At 41.1% G+C, this 19,249-nt stretch overlaps 1 protein-coding gene across 1 annotated transcript in view; it reads left to right on the top strand.

Annotated features, from left to right (window-relative positions):
* The first annotated feature begins 2,704 nt into the window (after positions 1-2,704).
* The window catches only part of LOC132818535 (glial cell line-derived neurotrophic factor-like), a 100,965-nt gene continuing 84,420 nt past the window's right edge, over positions 2,705-19,249 (top strand). The window contains exon 1 of the mRNA XM_060829595.1: positions 2,705-2,995. Coding sequence (XP_060685578.1) covers positions 2,896-2,995 — 100 coding nt within the window. The 5' untranslated portion in view covers positions 2,705-2,895. The remainder of the gene's footprint in view (positions 2,996-19,249) is intronic.

The following is a 19,249-nucleotide window of genomic DNA, read 5'->3' as shown; positions in this document are numbered from 1 at the left end:
TGTTTACACCACGGAACCAAAGATAATCGTCATGATTTGGAGACGCTGGTTTGGACTGGGGTGTACAAAGTTAAAAATCACAGGTTATAGTCCAACAGGTTTAATTGGAAGCACTAGCTTTTGGAGCGACGCTCCTTCATCAGGTGGTTGTGGAGAATAAGACAACGGAATCTCTAATTAATGAAGGACAGGAAGATAAGGTTGGCTTGCGAGGAGCATGTCCTGCTTCTGAATGGAAGCGTATTCTGGCCATAGATCACAGGAGCTCCGAGTTCCATAGGCTTTCAGTAATTGACTTCAACCCAAATAAAATCGTTTCAGGTTTGAGTTGTTTTCCTCAACAAAATAATCTTCCAGCAATTGTAAAACAAAGGCCAACAAATATCAGTGTCTTAATTATAATCATTTATGTCAGGTCGGAATGGATTCTGCTCCTTATTGAGGAGCACGTGATTAAACTGGTGCGAGGTCTCACACAGGGGCACCTTCAATGCATTACTTAGCCCTGGGCTGACATGGCACCTATTGTTAAAGTTCACTTGAGAATATAACTTTTAACAAGTTCTACGATTTGCATATGAAAGAACTAACACCAACATGTTCATTCTAAAAGATGAGAGACTTAACAATCAAGGTTTTTTTTCCAATATATAATTTCAGTTATATCACATTGTAAACTTTTGCTATAAATTCTGTGTCCTACGATCTTATTCTCCACAATCACCTGATGAAGGAGCGTCGCTCCGAAAGTTAGTGCTTCCAAATAAACCTGTTGGACTATAACCTGGTGTTGTGTGATTTTTAACTTTGTACACCCCGGTGGCATCTCCAAATCATGGATATAGCCAGGATACCACAATATAGTGCCCTGGAAGGTTCCCAACCTTGCTGGATGGAACTGTTCCTGTGTACAGGGTTGACCTGAATTCCTGAAGGGTTTGGGTTCAGGGTGTACCAGTTCGGAATAATTTATTTATCAGTTCTACCCTGGACGCAGGAATGACCGGATTCGGGTTAAACTGAGGATCACGTTTTGTAGCAAAATTACCAGCCTTGCGATCGAAGCCTAGTTAGATATAGTATAAATGGCTTTTGAATTTCTGCAATGTGTGGATTTTGCACAGAGGTTTTCTAGGTGAAAATATGGAAATATGGGGCTCAGTTGTATGGAGGGACATCTAATGTGCTGAAAAGGATCGGTGTGGGGAACTTATTGAGATTTACAGTCGAAGATTTGAGTTGAAGGTGTTCAATGTCCTGATGCCTATATATTTTGGGCAGAGAGCTGATGTGTTGGGGTTTGTGGAGAGAAAGCTTCCCGCCGGTGCGGCCGATCCCTCGGAGCTGCTTCAGCCATGGCTGTTGCGGGGCAGGTAGAGATCCTCTGTCATCATGTGATCCCACCGGCGGAATCTGACACTGAGCAGCGGGGCAGGATGGTTCACATTCGGCAGGCCATGGACGGGGGACACCCAGCCTGACCGACTCGCAGGGTAACTGCTCCACTTTCTCCTGGTTCCTGGGCTGCTGCGGAGCGCTGATTCCTCCCCCCACCCCCCGGAACTGGCAAGTTGATCCGCTAAGTGATCAGGGTTAACGCGTGGTGCTTAGATCCGACATCAACTCGGTGAGTCTCTGAGATCCCACCTTGTTTAACTGAATTACTTTCACCCTCTTTACTAACCTCTGTCACCTTTGAGTAAATGATTCTCCCATTCGAGTTGTAATAACTTTCTCAGGAAATAATACAGGGAAAAGTTTGCGATGAGCTGAGGAAGTACCTTGCCCGGGAACGTCAGAATTTTAAAGAGAGTGAAATGAGTTTGGTTAGCGTAGAGTTAAGTCAATAATTCTGCAGGCTGAATGTACGAGTTGAAGTCGCACTTTGGTGTGCCTTACATCTTTTTGTTTAGCCATTGCGTGTTTTACAAATGACGGGAAACAACGTCAACTCGCAGTTTGAAAGAATTGTCCAAACTGACCCAAGAGTTTGCTTGACCCTAATGAGGCGCCCGCTAAATTGTGAAAGATGCCATTTAATGCAGCGATTTGCCAAACCAGATTATTTCGATCCTGGTCCCAATTTATGCCGGGAACGTACATTTTATATTAACTCCTTCAAATGAAACTAGACCAAACGAAAGAAGCGCAGACAAAAGCTGAAATCTAAGCTAGTGGTGGCTGGAAATGTTTGATTACGAGTGGGTTTTTATTTTGCCCTACACCAGGCGGACCCACAGTCGTTCCCGACACGTTCACGCCACTGTTATCAGTCCAGGTTTCTTTGGAAACAGTTGACATTCGGTCTGTGTGTTACTCCGGGATAGTGTTTGTGCGCTTGCGACGGAAGGAAAGGAAACTTAACTCGGTCCACTTGTAACAATTACTGTGTACCTTTGGAAGGGTAACTGAAGGCGGCCAGGCAGTGCTGGGGGCTGTTTGAAGTTGAGAGGAGGGGCGCAGGGGAGGTTTGGTGAAAGGGATGGCCTCTGGGTTTTCAGGGTGAACTCCTTCTTGGGGAGTTCCCTTTTGACTGTCATATTTTTTGGATGCCTTCGTCACTGGTCTGGTGGGTGGTGTTCCTGAGCTCGAGGGTTTGGGACTGGTGTGATCCTTCCTGTTCACCACTTGAATAAAACAACAAAAAAAAACCCCACTCGTGTTTCGAACAGGACCGAGAGGCTAGCTTCAGGAAGTGGCTGCGAGAAGGCTCCTGGAAAGGATTCCAACAGCATGTTACAGAGCAGAGGGTGGCGCTTTCACACAAACGCTAGACCCAAAATGAGCATCGGATCCATCCCCTGAGAGCAGCCCCAGGAGATCTCCCAACCCTTGCAGCTAAAACCAGAGTCAGGAAATGTCTGATTAGCTGGGGATTTAAACGCCGAGCATATCATGAGTTGCAAGGGGCGCCGAGTTCCACCAGTGCGCAGGAGGAGCGACTGCGGCCGGCCCAGAGGACAGGCAGCTCGGCTTGGGACCCGGACAGCTGGCGGTAGGTTTAACAATCCGACCACTATCTTATGTTTCTGTGTGCGCCCTTTTGGATCACATTTATGTAATAACGCACAGCGGCTCCGCTTAATAGATAGTAAGGTTAATCGAATGCATGCAGAACTGAGAGTCTGACTCTTTTCCAAAGTGACTATTAATTAATGTCCCTTCGGATCTTCAAGGGTGATCAGGGGGTTGCTGACACTTTGCGGTCAGCAGTGGGCGACAAAATGTCTCTGTCACTCGACTTAAGGTCGGTGAGTCTGCGTAGCTCAGGCACAACCCCATGAAATGCCATTTCACACATCATTCGTCTAACAGCTCTCTTCCAATTTTCGCCAGATGCCTTTAGTTTTATAGTCAAGTCAATAATGATTTCTGCATATCACCTGCAAGTGACATTTTAATGCATTGAGGCTGGGGGCTGGGGTGGGGGGTGGGGGGGAATGGGGCACCTGAAGAGACCGTGCTACTTTTTTTTCTCTCTCTCTGTTAGACGAAAAATTTGGCTGGAGGAAGGTGCCCACTTTGTCAAATGCTAACATGTTTTTGGCCATCTGTCAGAGCGGTGCGTGAGCTGGCAATGTGTTGTAGGCTGGCCAGAGGTAGTAATTTGTAGTAATCGGTTCATCTGCCCGCTCCTTCATGTGTTCTCTTAAGCAATAAAACTACAGTAATTATCTCACATCAGCATGTCCCTTTTGTTTTGAACGCACGGTTTGAACGGAAGCTGCTGGCAGCTAATTGTCTGCTTGGGTTGGCTGTTCCCCCCCCGCCGCTTGAAGTGTGAAACGCCATTAACTCGTGAATACTGCACGGACGAATGGTGCGTGAAAAAGGTTTCTCATGCGTAAAAGAGTGCATGTCATATTGCCTGGTGCGTGAGATGCTGCATTTATCCTGAAGGCCATATTTACGGGTGGATTTCAAACAGAACTGCAAAACTGAATGTCATTCTTTTAACCCAAGCACACACAGCACACACACATAAGTCACTGCATCTTGTGCAAAGAACGTGTATCAGAGTACAGTTTTTAGAATTGATGTACATACTGGAGACATTTCATGACAAGCAAAACAAGTTGGAACGCAAAAATGAGATCTACTTGTTAGGTAAATTGTGACAACATCATCACAACAAGCCCGGTAGGAAATATTGACTTTTTAAAAGTCATTATACTGATTTCTTAAGTATTATTTGGAGAATAAACTGACATTTCTTGCTTAAACACTAATACTTTAAATTAAAATAATTGAAAGAACAAACTCAAAGAATACACGACTCTTAAGGCGCCGACAATCTGAAGTACATCAAACCACACTATTTTATTTTGTCAAGAATGTAATTATACTCAATAAATTAACTTGTGTGTAAAATTGGACATCATATAGTCTTTCCGGTAGAACAATTAATGGGACATTCAGTCCCATGATTTAAAAACTTTCCAGTCTGTCATAAGGCATGACCAAGGCAAGGCTGCAATGTTGTTTATTTAACACGTGTTGGGTTTACATATTATGTAGCAACAAAAAATGTAACGCATTCCATTGCGTCAATAGTGAATTAAGCATTAATTTGAAAGAAACATAGAAATAGATTGTATAATATGAATGTTCATCAAAAGATATAACGGTAGCAACATGGAAAAGGTCAATCATTGTTCTGAATAATATGTATTTACAATTTCCTTCTGATATAACACAGCCCACAGTTCTTTATTTTTTCGTGAATGCATCTACTTTTGTGACATCCTACTGCAGTAATTGCAACCTAATTCACACTTTTACCAAATGTAATGTTAACTTTAAAATAATTGTTTTCTGTCTCAGGCTTTGGGAAAGTTCTGTTTGGTTAGGGACAAAATGTTTCAGGTCTCATTATGTCATGGATGTTCAGAAATGAGAAATTGTATTCTTCCGCTCTACTGCCGGGATATTGGAGTTTTAACATTAAGTGACTGCTCTCCCTACAACAGACTTGATCAAAATTGTGATCAAATTCCTTCAGGTTTTTAGTCTTTGAATACACACGTTTGCCTCACCTCACTGAGCACGCAGCATCTTTTTCCTCATTCCCTTGTTTGAAAAGAAGTCGCTTATTCTGTCTTCTGTTTTTCAATGTAGAGTTTACTTGTGAGGCCACCAACAATCGTATTCTCACTGCTCCTGGGCAGTACCAGTAAATATCAAAGATGCGAACATCCTCTCCAGTCAGGCTGGTGTCTTTTTATTCTGGGATAAATGGCTGTGATGATTTTTTTTCCCGTTTCTTCACAATCGAGTCACTGTAAAGGACAGTGTGATTTCATAATACTGCTTCGTTGTTCTTTGCTGCAATGTATTATTATATATTGCAGCAACAATGGTACGACAAATGGATATTTCATTGGAAATTGGTACACAGTAATCTCTAACCTGGAGAAACTGGCTGTCTTAACATGTGAATTGGAGATACAAGACTGAACATTATAAAATGATGCAATTCTGGGCACGCTTTAAGCTGTTCTATTCAGGACCATCAAGTCTTGAGTTAAAACCTCGTACTGCAATCTGGTGGGATCCATTCAGAACAGAATTTATTCTCGTCACAGTACTTTTCCACATGTTATTCATTGGAGATTGACTGTCAAGATACCGGGGATGGGAGATTACAGATATAAACCCAGTAAGGCCTAAGAAGGTTACAGGTGGACAGGCGAAACGGAAACAGGACCTGTTAATGACCTTCAATATTCAGAAGAGTTTCGTTAATATAAATACTGACTAGCTTGATATAAATAGGAAAAAAAATATACAAAGACAACCTCAAGAATTAAATTAAAAATCCTTTAATTTAAAAATCCTTTAAATATATTTCATAATTGCCGAGAAGAGTTCTAGTTTTTTTTAAAAGAAATGGTTAGTAGTTGGACTGACTCAAGGAAAGCACACAGGAAATAATCATAGGATTAATATTAGGTTCAAGTCAAAGCGTTGATAGAATTGGATGGATCGAATGGCCTGTTTCTCAGCTATGACGTTCTTTGATGTGTGCCTTGTGTCTAAGATATAAACAAATCCTTCCGGGCATCATAAAGCAATGTGGAGAGAGAAACGGAGCTAAAGATTCGATTCTACTTCGGAACTAGGCGAAAGTGAGGACTGCAGATGCTGGAGACTGGAGTCAGGATTAGAGTGGTGCTGGAAAAGCACAGCAGGTCGGGCAGCATCCGAGGAAAATCGACCTGCTCTAATTGGGAACTGTTTAGTGTTAAAAAAAACTGTTTAAAAAAGAAAAGCCATCATTTCACTTTGAAGTTTCTCGAGCTTTTTGCCAGTTACTTACTTGGGGGTTACAAACAGTCTTTGGTGAATCTCGGGCGCCAGATACCTGTAATGCAGATGGGCTTCAGTCTGTACACATCGCCAAGGTCCCAGGTTCAATCTTCGCTTCTCTTGACTTGGTGGTTGCTGCCTGATTGATCTCAGTGTCCTTTACCCATGTTGGGGAGAATTGCCCACGGCTCTGGAGGAAACATCCCGACGTGTTCGCTGGAAATGTAGTTTTGGGTGAGACGATCGTGTCCTCCCTCATGTTGAAATAACGCTCTGATGCCCAGTGCAAAAAGCGCGCATCATTCCTGTCCATTTGCTGAGGTTTTGGCTCGGATCGGCGAGAAAGAGAGAGAGAAAAAGAAATCATGGAGAGGTTAGACAAAAGCAAAACTTGAAGACGTGAAAGGCCAAGTTGATTTCGAGTCTGCATCGTTCACACGTTCACAGTCAGCCGCAAGTGTTTAGCTGAGACAGGCCGTCCACACTCAAATTTACACCCCCACAGTTCAGCCGAGTGAATCAGTTCATGTCTAATACCGCCGGCACACAGTGGAAAATAGAATTTCTCCCAGCTCACTGCATCGACAAAGTGGTCACCCTGCCTGTGTTTTTTTTCTGTAGATGAGAACACATTTTGAGCAGCAAATAGGCTAGATTAAGTGAAGTACAGCTAAATTGTTGCTTAGCCTGGAAGATGTGTCTGGGGCCTTGGATAGTGAGGAGGGAGGGAGGAGGTAAATGGGCAGGTGTTACACCTTCTGTGATTGCATGGGAAGGTGCTATGGGAGTTTGTGGATTTGTTGGGAATGGAGGAGGAGAGGACTAAGTATCCCAGAGGGAATGGTCCATGTGGAATGCTGATAAGGGAGGAGAGGGATATATGTGTTTGGTCATGGTATCCCATTGAAGGTGAAAGATGGGTGGGGATGCTGGTGGTGTGGTAAGTGAGGAGCACTGTTGTGAAAGAAAAGAGATGAGGTGAGGGAGACAGGTCAGACATAACTAACAGTCATTTTGATCATGGTAGCGGGGAATCCTTAACTGAGGAAAAAGGTGAATGTTTCTGAGACCCCGTGTGGAAGGTAGCATTGTCAGAACAGATGGGATGGAGATGGAGAAACTGGGAGAATGGGATGGAGTCCTTACAGGTCGCAGGTATGAGGATGTATAATTGAGGTAACTGAGGAAGTTGATGGGTTTGTAATGGATTGTAGCCCAAGTTCTGTGATGACAGTAGTGACAACAAATTACAGCATCTACTTCTCAAATTGACAGCAACCTGTGGAATTGGAACATTCAAAACTAAACATGATTAATCCAGAATTAAAACATTTTCAGTTCAAATAAAAGAGTGTTTGGGGTGAGTTGGGAGTATATAAAAGAGACCTAAGGGGCAACGTTTTCACACAGAGGGTGATACGTGTATGGAATGAGCTGCCAGAGGAAGTGGAGGAGGCTGGTACAATTGCAACATTTAAAAGGCATCTGGATGGGTATATGAATAGGAAGGGTTTAGTGCTGGCAAATTGGACTAGGTTAGGTTAGGATATCTGTTCGGCATGGACAAGTTGGACTGAGGGCTCTGTTTCCGTGCTGTTCATCTCTATGGCTATATAACTGGTCAGAGACTGAAATTGAGTAAAATTCACTGAACTGATGAGAGCTTGTCTTTTCTTTTTCATTTTTGACTCCTGGAAACCTTGGAAATAGTTATATCTTTCTGAATGTGGTGCAACTGGATTTTTGTCAGAGGATAAAATTTAGAGAACATTTCACTTCGCTGCAAGATTAATGTTATATTTACAGAGTTTAACATTTCTGTTACAAAAAATACTTCTGATTCTATCTTGAAGCCAAATGAATGGCCTGGTAATTTATTTTGCTCTCTCAATATTTTTTCTTACAAGTGATCATTTTAGCGCCAGATTTTTTTTTGTTTGAGAATACACCACTGTGATTGGATGCTTATTTCCTTGCTGATATCACTGACTGAAATAAAGGCTTACCTTGGAGGCAGATTCAAATTAATGTCTGAAGCTGAAAATATATGCCACAGGTTTGTAGGCAGCTTGAGTCAAGGTTGGGAGTGAGCATTGTTGATTCACTGCTGACTGCAAAATCTGAGCATTCTGTTTAATTAATATCGATTGTAAGTGATAAATATTGCCCTGGACAACACAGATAACTCTACCTTCTCTCTTCTCTCCCAACCACCACTACCTGTTCCTCATCCAAATAATGCAATGGGACCTATTTAGGTCCATCTGAACTGATAAGATTGGTTCGATGTCTTGTGGAAAAAGACATGCTAACAGACGAGTGATGAAGAGCTTATACTTGAAATGTTGATTCTCCTGCTCCTCGGATGCCGACTGACTGGCTGTGCTTTTCCAGCACCACACTCTCGACTCTGATCTCCAGAATCTGCAATCCTTGCTTTCCCCCTAACAAATGAGTGCTAAACTCCAAATCTCTACCCTGCCTCTAACAGAACAATAAATGATTTTTAAAAAGTTCCACCAGCAGTAGTTCCAAATAAAACCTTTTCACATAATATTTTAGAATTGCCTCCACGACACTCCTGTGAAACTTTATTGATTGTACAGCTAAAAAGAGAGACACTGGGAGCACCATAAGCAGGAAGAATATGGGTAGTTCATGATGTAAGCTGAAAACTTCATGTTGCATCAATTTTTTTAACTGTCTTTGCTCCCTTGCAGTATGCTATCTGTTGCATTTTATACAACAAACAACATCGGGTACTTATGAAAATGCTTTTTAATAAAATAAAGCATCAGATAAATTGTTCTGTACATACAATGTGTTCTTGCATCATAACTTTCATTTTTGGCTGGGTTCCATCCAGGGCAGCTATACGAAAACATATTGCTGACCTGCACAAATTGGCCACAGGGAGAGAAGACTCAGCCAGAAAATTGATTGCCCTGGGGCTTACCTTTGACTGAAACCTTTTATCTGGCAGGTCAAGTACTTTTACCTTTAGCTGGTACGGAGAATAGCACACCTCCTGAAATTGTGTTGCATTGCTTGAGCACTTAATCTAGCCTCGCACTTTATTTGTGAATCCTACATTGTCAAAGAATCATATTTATGATGATACACAAAATCAGGACATTATCCAACTCTTCAAATGAACATGAAAATTTACAAATTAGACTTAGGAGTAGGTCATTGAGTCCCTTTCAGCCTGCATTAACCTTTAATAAGTTTATATCTAATCTGATTGTGGTGTCAATTCCACTTTCCTATCTATCCCCAGAAAATTCAGGAGGCTATAAAAGGTCCTGAGATGCTATTCAAAGCAGGAGAATATTCACATGTCTTGGTCAACTTTTACTCTTCAAGCAACCCCATTCACACTGATCAGCTGCTGACCTGTTTTCTTGATGATTCATGGACCTTGCTGTGTGCTAATTGACTGCCATTCTTGCTGACATGGCATTTCATAAGTAGTTCATTGGTTGCAGTATGTTGCAAGGTACTATATGTATGCACTTTCATTTATCCTTCTTTATAGCTGTTTATGTTATCCAAATTACAGGAGAATGGCCTCAGTTGGGGTTGCTACAGCTGACACCCATTTTGTCCTAATACAGGACAAAGTACTGTATCAGATATCATCAATACCTGAAATGCTATAAAATGCTGTGCACAATGGTGATAAGCTTTAAAAGCTGCTATTGCACCCTGGTCCATGGGTTGAATGAGAGAGATTGTGTTCGGAGGTAGAATATCACTTTGATGTTTTCAGAAAGCTTACCAATGGCATGGTGCATTGTCCAGAATGAGGAGAATCTTGAAATCCAAATTTTTTCTCCTGCAATAATTTCAAGAAAGATCCTTGAAAACATCAACAATAAGGTCAGAAAAATTTTGACTCATCATCCAACCTCTTTTGCTTAATCTGAAGTAAGTACCAAGAGAGGACATAAGGTAACCTTTCAAGGCTTGTGGGTTGGCAGAGTGATACACCACCACAAGCTTAAGCCGTAAGTCTCCACTAGCATTGGCACGCAACAGCACAATCATACAATCCTTCGCTACCTTAAAATTTGGAGCGTGTGCTTCATTCTTAGAAATGTAGGTTCTGGATGCCATTGCTTCCAATGTAAACCTGTCTCATCCAAATTGTAGATTTTATCTAAGGTGCAGCCTTCTTCCTCAATCAATATTTTTACTACAGGAGGAAATGACAGTGCACATTCCTCATCCGCCCTGGCAGGTTCGCCACATGATTTTACGTTATGATAAACATAGTGGTTCTTAAATCCAGCAAACCTACCACAGCTAGCATTGAAGGCAGGCAAATCAGTGGGATTTTCAGTTTTGTTCCTTAGGTCCACATAATTTGATAAGGCTTTCTGCTTTATGGTGAGAAAGATGGTCCCAGATTGCTTTTTTAATTGATCTTCTATTCACACACTTAAAAGTCGTTCCATCTCCTCACATTCCTTTGTTCATGATCTCACAGACTTGCTAGCACTCAGATTTGTTCCAGCAATGCAGCTTTCTTTAATTCTTTCCGCATTGTCTCTATTGGTGTGTGGTGTAGACTCCTTTATTCATGTTGCAAGAACAATATCACATGCTCTTTCATGATGCTCAAAAGGCTTTATAACATCTAGCTTCTGTTCAAGTGTTACAGCCTTTTGTTTACGGTCACCATGTGATTTGTTTAACCTGGATGCTTCCTGTTGACATTGTTACAATTTTATCCTTCCATTTTCATGGAAAAGACAATGAGATTTGCAAAAAACAAGACTGGAAATTACTGAGTACAGTACTGAACCTTTCATGATGCACCGCAGCACAAAATGCACAAGCCGACTGATCATGTGACATCGACATGGAGTCCAGTCCTCCATGCACCATGACACCTTGTGCCAGGGAAGGAATTGTATAATAACCAACGGGAGTTCGCGTTTAAAAAAAGTTCTCCCAATTCATGAATTGTATTACAGCCAAATCACAAGGATGAAATGCCCATTGTAGACAAATAACCTGTGTAATTCTTGGAATATTGAGAAATTTTCTTGAAGCTGCTGCTACCATAATAATGTTACTCTCCAGGAATATTTAACATCCAGTCCTCCCCAAATTGGATGGGGCCGTAGAGTGATACAGTACGGAGACAGACCCTTCTGTCCAACTCGTCCATCTGACCAAGTTTCCCAAACTAAAACTATTTGCCTGCATTTGGCCCATATCCCTCTTACATCCTTCCATGTATCTATCCAAATGTCTTTTAAATGTTGGAACTGCATCTATCACTTCCACTCTCTGTGTGAAAAAATTGCCCCTCAGGTTCCTCTTAAATCTTTCTCCTCTCATCTTAAGCTTTTGCCCTCTAGTTTTGAACTCCCCTGCCCTCAGAAAAAGACCTTTGCTCGTCACCTTAATATTGCCCCTCATGGTTTTGTAAACCTCTATAAAGTCAAACCTCAACTTCAGTAGGCTTCAGTGATAGAGGTCCCAGCCTATCCAGCCCAATCTCTGTAACACAACCCTCCAGTCCTGGTAACTTTGTTGAACATTTTTTCTGCATCCTCTCCAAATATCCCTCTTTTACCAGTGTCTGTTTTAGCCATGACATTATACTTCCAAATGCAATTTGCACTTCTAATTCCTGTGTACTCACATACATGCACAGTAACCTTGACCTAGACTATATTTCTTTGTGTATTACTCTACTCTACCCATTGAGTTACTATTCCTTTTTATGGAGCTTTCTATTTCTCCCAGTATTCTGTGCATCTTAGCACTTACCCTGACATTGTCTTATGATTCCTATATTCCTGCCAAGTTAGTTTACGTCCTCATCAATTTTTTGGCAAAATGCCTCCTAAAACAATTCAGTCCCAACTCTGTTTAGACACAATTCTACAGATCTCATCTCACTGGGAGAAAATGAGGACTGCAGATGCTGGAGATCGGAGTCGAGAGTGTGGTGCTGAAAATGCACAGCAGGTCAGGCAGCATCCGAGGAGCAGGAGAATTGACATTTTCGGCATAGTGATGAAGGGCTTATGCCTGAAATATTGATTCCCCTGCTCCTCGGATGCTGCCTGACCTGCTGTGTTTTTCCAGCACCACTCTCTTGACTCAGGTCTCATCTCACGCGCAGCCTTCCTTTTTGTGCCATATTTCCATCCTGCTATCTGCTTCACCCCATTTTCTAGTAAATACAAGCATGGCACTGGAATAATCTAGAGATGACTGCTTTTTAAGGTCTTGCTTCCTAATTTGCTTTCTAGCTTTCTACACATTCCTCTTTCTGCCTATGTCATTGTCATCATTGTGGATTGTTACTTCTTTAACTTCACCTTTCTCTCCCTTCACCTTTTCAAGATGGTGGCGCTAGCATGGTAAATAGTCTTCAGACTCCTCAGCTCATCTGCTCCAGGTCAGCTGAGTCCTTTCCCTCTCTCTATCTCTCTCTCTCCCCCCTTTCTTGCCTTTTTTCCTTTTCTATTCTTCATCTTCCTAATGTCATGGGAAGACTGGAGTAGTATCAACAGTCACCGAAGTGAAGACTTCTGGCTTCATAGGCCAATGCATGGACTCCTGGAATCGGAGGCGATATGTTGGCTACAGCAATGATGGAGTGGGGACTCCTGGCTTCATAGACCCAGAGGGTAACCTTGCATAAACATCGCATAAGTCTTGGATCCACCTTTGGGATCTTAACTGATGAAGGTTTATTTAAGTACTTTCTTTTTATCCTTTTGTACCTCAAAATGGTGCCGGATTGTGGCAACGGAAGAAGTTTTCACTGTATCTCCTGAGATATATGTGACAATAAATCATTCATTCATTCATGGTACCTTAACCACCACTCCCAAGATGCTTTGCAGTCGCTCAGTGACATCCTTCAAACTGGAAACTGGGAGGGTAGCATACTCTCCTGGATTCTCATGTGTGACTGCAGAAGAAAAAAACGTCTAACTATTGAATCACTTGTCACTCCCTGCTGTTCTGTATTTCTTATCCTGCCCTGTATAGCTTAAACACTCATGATGCCAAGGACCTGACCTTGGATAGTCTCCCCAGTTGAAGCATCACCCCCATTAGATTCAGAACTGTATACTGATTGGAGGGTGGGTATATTTAGCGGATCTGTAATTTTGATGTTTTAATTGCCAATTGATATAGCTGTGTGCTGAAAATAAATAAAAATATTTGTTAGAAGTGACTGGGTTGGAGTTTATGTTAAACAGAAAGAATCTTTCCTCATCTGGTCATAACACTAAAACTGATTACTCTTGTTATACTTAAAACTCCCTACAAGTAGTAATAAACATTACTTAAAAATTAAAGGTAAAATATAATACATACCAACTAGTTCCATTTTATTAACTTTTACTTAATTCCAGCTTGAAATTTAAACTACTGCTAAGACTGGACTTCCTTTGTCATGATGCTAAGTTTTCCTACTAATCAACATCGCATGCATTCACTCTGTGTCATCACTATACTTAGTGACAAGCTGCTGTTTTGTTTTGCTGATATTTAGAGGAAACAATAAGCAATAATTTATTGTATGATTCTTCTTTAAAAAATGAGTGAGATAAATCTCGTTGGAAACCTAACCAGAAATTATAGGGATAGACATAGATTAAGCTGAACATATATGGTGTAGGGTACATTGGTTCCTGTGATAATTGGGGGTGAAGGGGGTGCATATTGTACTCAATGGTTGATTGTGGAAATATGGGGTTGGCTGGGGGGGGCATTAATAAAGTGTCTTTACTGTGAACAATAAGGACTTGCAAATGCTTCCGAGACTGTATCATTATCAGTCAATTACTGACTTGGCAACAGAAGCTAACCCTGGCATTGCCTCTATAACAACTTGACATATAGCATGGAGCAAATCTAGGGCATGCCAAAAATTAATTAATTCAATTTGCAACAGCAGTTGTGGTGTTCTTCCAACAGTATCCTTGACTGAGTAAATGGTACAGGTAAGAATCAGTGCCATGCCTTGTAAACTGGTTAAGAACCATGCAGCTAAACTACCTTGACATCTACATTGAGGGTATTCCACTGATTATAATAGATTTTTGTTTGTTTTATTAATCTATTCTTTAATTCATAGATTTAGCTAACTAGACATTATTTCCATGTATAGTTCTGTCAGTAGAAAGGAAAAGAATATTGTAAAACATGGCATGAGATGTCAGTTTAGCAAAGGCTTTTGTTGTTGAGTCTGAGGCCATGAAGGAAATAATCTCTTTACCATGACCAAGGGACCTGATTAGATTGGAGTTTTAAGAGACATATGAATAGCTGTCATAAATATATTGATTCTGATGTCTTCATTTGTGGGTAGATGTTCATTTTAGATAGTTTGAAGTTCAGTGATAATAAGTGACTTTTGAAACTTGATAAGATCCACATCCTTTTGAGGCTGTAGTCTGGGTCCGAGCTCTATTGACTCCACCATGAGGACAAATCCTGTTAGCAGCAAAAAAATCTGTTGCTATGAACTGCTGTTCATTAATCCAGAATGTCTCTTGATTTGAGCCATTGATTTTGATGAAATCCACAGAAAGTTGATTCAAAGGCACAATAAACATCCTACTGGTATATTGAGAGGTGTGTTGCCAAACTTTTCCCCAGGTGATAAGTCAGTAAAGAAGTGAAGTCTGATAATCTGCTTGGTTATTAGTTAAGGCTCTGTTTGCATAAGTTAATATTAATTGTAATTTATTTTTGATGGTATCCCAGCAAGCAAACTTATAACAGAAGTAAGGCAAACACATTTCATATTGGAAAAGTTTGTGTTTTGCTTAGAACATTGGGAACTCTTTATATTTTCATAAAAAGTGCATTCAGAAGATATTTATGTAGCACAATGCACATTCCTTTCTCCATGTCTTCATTTGTGACATTTTACTTGACAAATATTATGGTGAACGGGTCCATCCATTCATTACCACCCACTAGTATAAGTCCAGTTAGACTCAGAAAAAAAAACTTGATCTCAGTGCTTCTGCAGGAAATCACATGAGGTGTTGAAGTATTAAGACATTTCCAGCATCTCACATGCACTACTTGCATTTGGAAAGTCTTCAGCAAAGATTTGTCTAGTGCCATGTGAAAGACAAACTCAGGATTCATTGCAGTAATACTTTGTAATCAGTTGAGTTGGAATATATTGTTTTGCAGTCATCAATAAACATTTGATCAATGTTATCAACGTCTCAAAACTCGAAGTATTCTTAAAGGGGGCAGAATAAAACTTATTGAAAGAAAACTGTCAAACTTAAAGGAAACTCACCACCAACATGGAGAAATACGATACATTTATTCAAGTGCCTAAGGCAGAATAATGAAGCTGAATAATGACATATTTCCAAGTAGGGGAAGAGAATCCAAATGTATCTGAATATTGATGGTTCACAATTGTTCCACATCATGCCCTTTTTTAAAAGAATATATCTGTCTTGGTGAAAGTTAGAAATCACACAACACCAGACTATAGTCCAACAGGTTTATTTGGAAGCACTAGCTTTCGAAGCGCTGCTTCTTCATCAGGTGGTTGTGAAGCAGGACCATAAGGCAGAATTTATAGCAAAAGATTACAGTGTCATGTAACTGAAATTATATCTTGAACAAACCTAAATTGTTAATCTTTCATCTTTTAGAATCGATTTGCTGATTTCAGTTCTTTAATATGTAAATCCCAGAACAACTTTTAAGTCACATTCTCAAGATAATTTAAGGTTTTATAACAAAAGTGACATCTCAGCTCAGGCAATGCCTTAAAGGTGTAAGGTTAGAGTCTGTCTGTATCCCAATCTTGAGTCAGCCTGGTTCTATTTCCAAAAGTGGAATTTACAAAATATTACATGGATTGACTCCTTGCAGATTCTGCATTTTTTGAGCAAAATAGAATGTATCTGCAAATGTACTTCTGCAAATACAAATTCATCCATAAACTTGTGTGTGCATGTGCAGGAGAGAGATAGAGTGTGTGTATGTGTGCATGTGAGTATGAATGTGAGTGCATGTGACAGAATGTGTGTTTGTGAATGTAGAAGCTTGGAAAAGTGTGTGTGTGTGAATGTGATGGGATGTAAGCCTGTGAGAGGGTGCATGCACGGGTGTGAGTGTGGTGGGTGTATGTGTGTATATATGAGAGAGAGCTTGTATATGAGAGAGGATCTGTATGAGTGAGTATGTAAGAGAGTGTGTGTGTGTATAATGTAGTGAGGTCACCTGTAGTGTGACATGAACCCAAGATCCTGGTTGAGGTCATCCTCTTGGGTACCGAAATTGCTATCAGTCTCTGCTCAGCCACTTTGCGTTGTTGCCTGTCCTGAAGTCCGCCTTGGAGGATGGTCACCCAAAGGCCCGAGGCCAAATGTCTCTGATCACTGAAGTGTTCCTTAAGTGGGAGGGGACACTCCTGCCTTGTCCATCATTGTGCAGTGTCCATCATAGCGTCTGCTAGGTCTTGCCATGTACCATGCCTCAGGGCATCCTTGCCTTCAGCATATGAGATAGACAACTTAAGCTAAGTCACATGAGGACCTGCTGAGTCACATGAGTACCTTCCACATGGTGGGTGGTTCCCCACATGGTGGGTGGTGTCCCCACATGTAATGGTAGTATCCATGTCGACGCTCTGACACGTCTTGCAGTGGTTGCAATGACAGGGTTGTATGGTGCTGTGGTTGATGTTGTCCTGAGACTGGGCAGTTTGCTGCAAATTATGATCTGTTTAAGGTTTGGTAGTTGTTTAAAGGCGAGAAGTGGAGGCGGAGGGAAGGTTTGGCAAGGTGCTCATGCTCATCGATAATATGTTGCAGCCTGCGAAGAACATGACTAGATTTTCGGCTCCCAGGAAGTCCTGGAAAATGAAGGATACCTTATTGGTTGCCATCCGTGTCTGTCTCCTGAGGATGTCATTACAGTTTCTCGCTATGGCACATCAGAACTGGTGATCGATGAGTTATTATGAGGGCGTCCTTCAGCACCTTCAGGAGTCCGTCACATTCTTCCTCATCTGAACAGATCCTGAGTATGTGTAGGGCTTGTCTGTAGGGGATGACTTTTTAAATATGTTTAGGGTGGAAGCTAGAGAAATGTAGCATTGTGAGGTTATCCATGGTTTGCGGTAGAGTGAGGTGCTGAGGTGCCCATCTTTATCCACCCCAGTCCAACATTGGCTTGTCCAAATCATGAAGATATAGTGGTGGGATGGTCCATGGTTGGTCATGAAGTCTGGGACTATCTAGGAATCCTATTAAATTGAAGGATAATTGTTCTGCTTGCCTCTGTCAATAAAGAAGGAACACCCATCTATTTAAAACACTTTTTATGTTATACTTCCTTCACAGAATCTCCAGCTAACATCTAGAAAAAAAAGATTTTCTTTTTACAGGCTGCTCATGCATTTGTTAAGTTTTGCAACCATTTCATTTTGTTTTGACAGGCTAATTGCAAGAGTGTCAGTTAAATCATGGCACCATACTCAACTTGTGTGAGCTAATAAAGAGAGCCAATGAATTAACACAATCAGTTAAGGCAGTTCTTGAAGTGCAGCAGGGCAGAGTGCAGATCAATGTGTTTGGTAAATAAGGAAGTTAGGTGAGGAGGGGAGGAAGATGTTCCTTTCATTTTCCCTTTCTACCTTTCTTAGCCTGCAGCAGAGTGGAAGTTCAAAGCTGCAGGAGAGGGGACAGAGAGCTAGAGGGCATTCTCCCCCAAGCACATTTGAAGATAAATAAAATGTAACATTGCAAGGAAAAGGATAAATAATTGGTTGATATACATTTATGTTACTTTTTTAAAGGACTCTGGCAGAAGGGAACTAAGAAGTTAGTGATATTAAAGAAAGCATGAAAACATTTTACCCCTTAACCACCTACTTATTAGAATGTTAAATCTTAATTTTGCAAAAGTCTATAGGCAGTGCTAAAACCAATTGGAAGGTGTCAGGTTCATTAATTATAAATAAATTAATTAACTTATTTATGAACAAAGATGACAGGTTAGACAATGTACTACAACTGCAGCAAATGGGAGTATCTGAATACCGGTGCGATCCAGGGTAAAAATATTTGCAGTTTGCTGCTGCAGGAGCTTTAGCCTGGAGTTAGTGAGCTGGAGACCAAGCTGCAGGCAATATGGGACATCAGAGAAGGAGCATGTTACCTGAAAAATCCTCATGACAGGATATTTTGAGTTAGTCGGTGACTAGGTAAAAGAAGCTGTGATGGCAAGTGAAGCAAGTCAGTGGATTCAAAGGGCAGGAGTAAAGGATCCTTTGGTCTTTGTAATTGTTCAATAAGTCTGAGGAGTTTTTAGCTTATTGGCTCAGAATAAAAGCTGCAGGATGAACTAACTGACATGGCACGATGCTAGAGGAAACCATTAAGGCTTTGAAATCAAAGAGGAATATCATGGAGCTAGTATAGTGAGAAAGGTTAATGTTGCCTATACAGCAAAGAGCTTGAGTCCAAATGACTATTATCTGCGCAGACCCTAACTCTAAACACTAGGTTGCTACCTAGAATGAGCAGGTTGTCTTATTAGGAAATATTGAACAGGCTGAATTTGAGTTCACTGGAGGTTAAAAGAGTAAGAGGTACAAAGACAACATGGAAAGGATGTTTTGTCTCAGATGAGTCTTCTAGTAGCTGAGTCCATTTAGTCCACTTAAAATTAGGTGTCACCTTCTTACAGAGTTGAAGAGATGTGTTTTTCATAAAGGGTCGTGTGACTTTGGACCCCTGCTTCAGAAGGCATTGGAGACAGAATCATTGGATATTTTTAAGACAGAGGTAGATAGTTTTCCATTTGGCAAGGGAATCAGGGTGATCACGGGTAGCTGGGAGTTTGGATCTTACAATACAAGAGATCAACCATGATTTTACTGAATGACAGAGCAGCCTCACATTGCCAAATG

The sequence above is a fragment of the Hemiscyllium ocellatum genome, chromosome 9 (genome assembly GCF_020745735.1).
Source record: "Hemiscyllium ocellatum isolate sHemOce1 chromosome 9, sHemOce1.pat.X.cur, whole genome shotgun sequence".
Lineage (NCBI taxonomy): Eukaryota > Metazoa > Chordata > Chondrichthyes > Orectolobiformes > Hemiscylliidae > Hemiscyllium > Hemiscyllium ocellatum.
This window is presented reverse-complemented; position numbering and strand designations above follow the sequence as displayed.